The 7,400-nt window shown below is 47.7% G+C and overlaps 1 protein-coding gene across 2 annotated transcripts; it reads left to right on the forward strand.

The window, feature by feature from the left end:
• Positions 1–3,245: 3,245 nt before the first annotated feature.
• On the forward strand, positions 3,246–6,724 carry HOXD8 (homeobox D8). Of its 2 annotated transcripts, none has more exons than XM_074338331.1 (2): positions 3,246–4,916; positions 5,278–6,724. In XM_074338331.1, the coding sequence occupies exons 1-2, from the start codon at positions 4,334–4,336 to the stop codon at positions 5,568–5,570; spliced, it is 876 nt and encodes a 291-aa protein (XP_074194432.1). In that variant the 5' UTR covers positions 3,246–4,333; the 3' UTR covers positions 5,571–6,724. The 2 variants fall into 2 exon arrangements, with proteins under 2 accessions (XP_074194432.1, XP_019594830.2); XM_019739271.2 differs by having other exon boundaries at positions 3,263–4,916; positions 5,275–6,724.
• Positions 6,725–7,400: the final 676 nt, after the last annotated feature.

Consider the following 7,400-nt stretch of genomic DNA (forward strand, 5'->3'; position numbering starts at 1 on the left):
GGAGGAGATGATGTATTTCTGATTTTTAAAATGGTCTGGGTATTAGAATTAGCCTTCGGTGGGTGCCTCTTCATAATATTTGACTATGGCCGTGGTCTAGCTTGTTCTTTTTGTTTTTAAATCGGCCTCTTATTTGGGGGTGGGTGAGTTAGTGATCTTGGGTCATTTACTTAGGTCGAGGGTCTCCCAGCCTCATGGTCGGCTGGAAAAGATGAAGTTACTTAAATGCCTTTTTACAAAAAAAAATCTGGCCTTCCACTCCAAACTCAATAGCAAACATATTATTGGAAATTATATCTATTTGCTTATAGAAAATATAATAGTTACTGCTGAGTTGGAGGAAAGTGTTTTTGAAAATGAGAAAAATGATGAACCTCACAGGAAACACCTAAGCTGATTAAAGTCTTTGCTTTAAAAAAAAATTAAAGTAGAATGCTTAGTCACTTTATTTCATTCTTTGACTTTTGATGTAAACTTAAAATCTCCTTTATTGTGCATAGACATTCCAATGAACACAGCCCAGGGGGCCTTTCCAGACAACCACTGAGATCTAGCAAAAAGCTCTTAATTTGGTCTGTATAACCCCCATCCCATTGCCCAGAGAAATGGGCCTGAAGAATTAAAATTACAAAGTTAAAATAGCAAATATTCATGTTCAACGCTAAGTGACAGTTTTAAAAGAAAAAATTCACAAAATTTATATTTTATTTTTTGAAGTGCCTGGCTCCTCTGGGGGAAAAAAATCCTGTTGCAGTTGATATTTAGAAAATTGTGATTTTTGTTAAATCTAGTCCAACCTATAGTTGTGGATGATTACAGAATGGGGACCTACTGTGTCTGGCAAAAGAAGGGCTGGAAACTTTTGAAAAAGACACTACTAGAAGCTCTTGGGAGCACAAATATCCTTGGCATTCAGGAGCCCCTGTTTGCTGCTCTTCACTTGTTGACAATCACAGGGATGAAGCATTATTAGTGTCAGCGATCCAAGCCCCAGTCAAACTGAAGAACAAGATTGGAATTATTAATAGTTTGAGTCGAATTGAAGGTAAGCTAAACTCGGTCGGCTCCAGGTGGCATTTGGCCACCAGAGAGCGCCGTTGCTCCACTTTGTGATCTCGTAAAGCAAGAGTTGGGGGTGTAGGAAGGTTTTGATTAAAAATATTTATAATCTTATTTTAAATTCCAAATTAGGATAAATTTAACAAATAAAGAAGCAATGTGCACTATTAAATTCTGTAGCCATGTTTGTTAGGTATAAAATTTTGGCTTAGTCAGGATTTCAGAAAATTTGGACTATGGCACAGCTGAAACTATAAAACGTTATGGTAAGTTAATGCGTTCTATCAAAACAGAAGCTTGTAAAAGCATAGATCTTTATTTGCGAAGTTAATCGCTCTCTTTTCCCATTCAGATTATAAATAAAATGCTTGAAAGAAAAACTAAGTGTTTTGTCCCAAGAGGAAACGTTGTGTTGTAATAATGTTTTCTTAATTAGGCCAGAATGTGTAGAAATGAATTTTGTTGTATTTGTATTTCTTTTTCATCCTCCAGGAACCACACAGATCTAGATGGTGCCTTGCATTATTGAGATCTGGGTTCACTCTCCCTTTTCTCCATTCCATTTCAAAACCCACTCTTTTATCGAGTGTTTAAACACACCACACACACACACACACACACACACACACACACACACACACACACACACACACACCAAACAGTGAAATAAAAAAGGCACGATACAAAGTTACTTCGAAACCTTTGCTGAAAATAATATTCTTTTAATTGGGTATTTGCAAGACCGGAATACAAATCATTAACTGTCAGAATCCGGTTCATTCGCCATAGGATTTAAAGGAAGTTTCACCTGGGGATAACTGGCAGAAACACACACACACCCTACCCACCCCCACGCGCAAAACACAAGTCTCCTGCACTCCACTAATTTAAAAACTAAATAAACCATGACTTTATCATCTGGAGATGTATTAGCAATCCGTTTACTTTAACCATTTCCAGCCCTTCCCTGTAAAAACAATTGAAAGAGTCTTAGACGTTATTATCTTGTTATGCCTTTCCATATCGACCTTATTTTTTTCATTTGCAAAATATGATATTTAGCTCTCCTGGACTTATCTCAAGATCACACTCTCAGGCTGGGGCAACCCACAAGGAGTGGGGTTAGTTGAAATCACTCGCCTGCTGCTCCTTTGGGGGCCGTCTGGGATTTTCAGACATTTGCATTTGGCGTGAACAGCCGGCGGTAGTGTGTGTCATCGTTAGCAGGAGCGTCCTGGATGGGCTCAGGGCGTGTTTTCGAGGTTGGTTCCCAAGGCCCGTGGGCCTGGCGTCCTCACAATGGATTATCCCCAAGGGAAAGGGGCTCGGTCACCCAAAGAGCACAGGAAAATGGTCAAGTAGGTGAGGGAAAACTCAACAGAGACCTATTACATTTATTGGACATTAAAACGGGAGTAGAGAGGGGGGAAATATGTGGGGGACACAAGGCGGTTGGTGGTGTAACGCAAAGCGGCTTTAGAGCGAGCTTCAAAAATCAGGAATATTTTCCGATTCACACTCGACTCGACTGGCCCACATGCCTCAGGACAGTTCTCTTTCTCATCGCTCACAAGCTAGGATGAACCTTCTCTTTTCTTTTGGAAAAATTATTAATAGTAACTTTTAAAGCTCAGCCCCGCGCCCGCTCTTGGTAGTAATTACACAGGCTTGGCTGATGAACTAGAATGGTTAACAGGAGATGGGTGCTGCCTGCAACTGCCTGGAACCGGCGGGATCCGAACGCCGGCCCCGGAGGCTCAATGGGGGGACTCACGGGCGTCGGTCCCCCGTGCTCCGCCCGGGGTCACTGCCTGCTTTGGTCCGCTCCACACCGGGGCTGAAACCCGGGAGCCGCGCGTCCTGCCCAAGGAAATACCACGCACCCCAACGTGAGTCCTCCTTCCCTCCTTGGAACATTTCTGTCCGCTTTTCTACTTACTCCCTCAGCAATGCTAATGCCTCCCTCCCCACATTCTTCAGCCTCCCCCCTGCGCTTGGTGCTGACGTCTATCAAGGCTGAAATGATGGAAACTATATTCATGGGCATGATTTCCATTAAATATCAATTAACCTGGGAGCCTCAGCCAGGCATGCAGTGCGTCAAGGGTAAGTGTACATCTCATTTCCACAAGGCCCGCTCGGCTGGACAGGGCTTAGATTCGCTTTGATAATGACAGGTTCTGGGGTCACCCTTGTGGCTTTTAATCAAACCACTTGGATAGGATCTAACTTAAAAAGTACGGTCCGTTCCGTCTACACTGCTTGCCCATGTTTCCTAGGCTGCGCCCGCGCGTCCAGAAGTGCAAAAGCCACAGCCAACTTCTGCGGGGCTGCTCTAGGGGCCGGAGGAGGGAGTCATTTGCTCTGCACCCTCCTGGGAGTGGCCTTCCTGCCTCCCACCACCACCCCCCAAGTGTAAGGCACCGCTGCGCCCCCACTCCGCCGGCCGCTGCCCACATTCGCTGGGCCCCGGGGGCACGGCGAACCCTTGGCAGTGCGGCTTTATGGGCCCCCTTTAAGGCCGGCGGAGGCATCTCCCTGCCAGTGTGAGGCGTCCCATCAGGAGCAGCGCTATCGCCTCGGATCCCTCCGCGCGGTTATCTCACCCCCATCTGGCTCCCTCTCCGCGCAGTGGCGTGGTGCGAAAATGCCTCGCCGGGGCGCACCGGGTCGGCAGCCCCGGCGGCGGCGGCGGCGGCGAGAGCAGTGGGAGGGGGCCGCGGGGGGGGGCGAGGTGAGAGGTGGCGGGCAGAGGGTGATTTTTTTTTTCTTTTCCCTTCAGAGCGGGGGTTTGTAAACCGAAGCCAAAGAGTGTCCCCGTGGGCCGGGCGCACTTTTTTTTCTTGTCCCGGTGCGTACAGGGCCGCCTGGTGCCTGAGAGGAAACTGGAGGCAGCAGGGCAGGTCACCCGGGGCGTCGGCGATTAAATTGCGGCCGAGCCGGCGCGCGCAGGGAGAGGCCGGGAGGGCGGTGAACGTGGGGGCTGGGTGAAGCCCCGCGACCCGCGAGAGGGACGGCGCGAGGCCGAGGCGGCAGGCGCGAAAGCCGGGCATGAGCGCCCAGTAGCCGAGCGTCCGCGGGTGCCGAGCCTCAGAGGCCACGCGCGGGCGGGCGGGCGGCAGCAGCAACGTAACCCGGCTGCCCCAGCAGCGTGAGCAGCCGCCCCAGAGGCCCCCGCGGCAGTGCAGCCGCGCTGCGGCGCGCTCCCTGCCTGCTCCGCTCCGCCCGCCCGCCCGGGGCCGCCCTCCCTCGGTCCCCGGCCGCCGCCGCCCCGATGAGCTCGTACTTCGTGAACCCGCTGTACTCCAAGTACAAGGCGGCGGCTGCGGCGGCCGCGGCCGCGGCGGGCGAGGCCATCAATCCCACTTACTACGACTGTCACTTCGCGCCTGAGGTCGGCGGCCGCCACGCCGCCGCCGCCGCCCTGCAGCTCTATGGCAACAGCGCCGCCGGCTTCCCGCACGCACCCCCGCAGGCGCACGCGCACCCGCACCCGTCGCCACCGCCCGCCGGGCCGGGTTGCGGTGGTGGGGGCGTCCCGGGCCCGGGCCAAGACTACTTCCACCCCGGCGGGGGCAGCCCGGCCGCAGCTTACCAGGCCGTCCCCCCTCCTCCTCCGCATCCTCCGCCTCCGCCGCCGCCTCCCCCCTGCGGCGGGATTGCCTGTCACGGGGAGCCCGCGAAGTTTTACGGATACGATAACTTACAGAGACAGCCGATTTTTACGACCCAGCAAGAGGCCGAGCTGGTACAATATCCTGACTGTAAATCGTCCAGTGGTAATATTGGCGAGGACCCAGACCACTTAAATCAGAGCTCGTCTCCTTCTCAAATGTTTCCCTGGATGAGACCACAAGGTTGGGATGCAGTTTTTTTTTTTTTTTAAGCGGGGAGAAGGGGAGAACTCTTTCATTTCACGTTCTAGCTTTAAAACTTCCCTTTCCTCTCCCTCTTCTACTTGTGTACCTACAGTGGCTCTTATTCATAAAGTAATACAGACTTTTACCCCCTTAAAGGAGAAACCAAGATGATGCGGACCGAATAATTGTGAAGACCTTTTCTCTCTCTCTCTTGCCTGCATATTCTGTATATATCAACTGAAGAGAGTTGTGCATATTCCATCCCTTAAACCCATTCCAGAAACCTCCAACAACCTGCAGAGGCACGATTACACGTTTAAAACGTTTATTTTCCTCTTTTGTTTGTTTTAATCAGCAGCTCCTGGTAGACGAAGAGGACGACAAACCTACAGTCGTTTCCAAACCCTGGAGCTGGAAAAGGAATTCCTTTTTAACCCTTATCTGACCAGAAAGAGAAGAATCGAGGTTTCCCACGCCCTAGCCCTCACCGAGAGACAGGTAAAGATCTGGTTCCAGAACAGGAGAATGAAATGGAAAAAGGAGAACAACAAAGACAAATTCCCGGTTTCCCGACAAGAGGTGAAGGATGGGGAAACTAAAAAGGAAGCCCAAGAGCTGGAGGAAGACAGAGCTGAAGGCCCAACGAATTAAATTCGACCTTTAAAATTCTACCATTGACTATTAAAGCTAATGATCAACATATGCTGGTGGACATCACCTATTTTCTTTGTTGGAAAGACTTTACGTGTATTTCAAGCTACCTTCATGTCACTGCTCTTGAGGTTTCTGCGCTTTGAGAGGGATTTGGGTGTTTAAAAAAGTTTCTAGTGTGGTATAGAAGCAGCACTTGAGCTGTCCTATATAAGGGTAATTTGATCCTACCTTGTAGCGATATTTTTATAATGGTAGTTTTTAATGTTTGGGCTGGTGATTTGCCTCAACAACATAAACTTCCTAATGATTAGCACTAAATAATTGAATATAAAATGCTTTATTAATCAAACAAGTGCACTTGAACATTTTGAATCTTTTCTTTATGGTGAGTAAATTAAAAGAAGTCTATTAATTTTTTTAAAAAATTATGCCTGCAGAATATTTACTTTGATTAAAATGTATTATTTATGTTTTTTCCTTCTGCTTTTGTAATAACGGTTCGGGTGCCTTTTGTTTACTCCTAAAAGGTTTCTTTATTTTGTAAATGTAGTATCTCTGGGAAAAGTCTGGGCCAAATATTTGAAAAGCACATGTTAGCTGAAGAGTGTAGTGTGTAGTCCCGGCTCTGCAGCTTCCTTAAACTTGGGGAAAATGTTGGGCCAGTGACAAAAGTTTCAGGGCAATGTCAAAGTTGACATTTAATGATTTTTCTATAATCTATACAAATTATGACAATGTAATCATCTAGAGTGAATGAATACTTGAAAAGCCAATTATAACATTTTCACTCATTAACTTTTCACTCTGGCAAGTCGCTTTGTGGAATGCCTCTGCTTTCTCAACTTGCTTTCGTTTTGGTGTTCCCTGAATGCTAGGTGTCTATACTGTGGCCACCGCTGTGATTCCGTTTTGTTTTGTTTTTTGAGTAGGTGCCATATTTATTTGTATTCCCTTCGCTTTGTTTGCACGCCCATTTTGAGCCAACTTGCAGTGTGTGTCTCAGATGTCGGTTGGTACGTCCTCTGTTGTTCTCCAGGATGGTTTCACCTATTTGAAACAAGCCCTGAGAGCAAATGCAGAAAAATCCAAGTGTAAACAACCGCTCCAGAACTTAGCTAGCTCCTTAATAAAGAAATGAATCTTTTTCTAGAGCTAGTGTCTTTGAGCGCCGCAAATAACTCTTTTCCTGAGTCAGGAACAATTGCCTGGGCTCACATGAAGGCAATGTCCCGCTAAAGCTTCTATTTGATAAAAAAAGAGGTGGGGGGTTACATACACCCACACTATAAAAATACATAAATAAATGTAGGGGAGGGGGCGCTTTCTTTCATTCCAGAGAGGACTGGCTAGGCTAGCCTAGCTTTATTTTGCTCTAAGTAACCCTGCTAAGATACTGTGAAAGCTTTGAACTTCACAAAGGACTCGAGTTGTAGGCCCAGTGAGGGACAACCCGGAGCCAGGTTACACCACAGCTTATTCCGCTGAGCCCACACTGATGCTGGGGTTTGGGATCTGTTATTAACAAGATATCCATTTTCCATTCGAGGCTGCTCCTGCAGCTGCCATTTTATGAGAGAAAAGGAGGGGGAAGAGGGGCAGGAGCGAACACGAGAAATTCAAGTAAACTGACATTTCTCCCTGCAAAAGGGAAAGCACCTTTATCAGGTAGACATTGAAGAGCTCTCTGCTTTTTCTAGATGCATTTATTTTTAAAGAGGTACATTTTAATTTCCAGAGTGGCATTTATTGCAGAGGTAAGAAAATGGAATCCTAGAAAATGAAATTAGGCCTAGATCACCCCCTCAGGCATTGGCGGGCTGTTTGCAT

This window comes from Rhinolophus sinicus, linkage group LG01, assembly GCF_036562045.2.
Source record: "Rhinolophus sinicus isolate RSC01 linkage group LG01, ASM3656204v1, whole genome shotgun sequence".
Taxonomy (NCBI): domain Eukaryota; kingdom Metazoa; phylum Chordata; class Mammalia; order Chiroptera; family Rhinolophidae; genus Rhinolophus; species Rhinolophus sinicus.

What these genes read in the sequence shown, in the direction of transcription:
- HOXD8 (XM_019739271.2), top strand. Translation starts at nt 4,334, where the DNA reads ATGAGCTCGTACTTCGTGAACCCGCTGTACTCCAAGTACAAGGCGGCG. An exon ending in TCCCTGGATGAGACCACAAG is followed by an intron (nt 4,917 to 5,274) that starts GTTGGGATGCAG and finishes TGTTTTAATCAG; the next exon opens with CAGCTCCTGGTAGACGAAGA.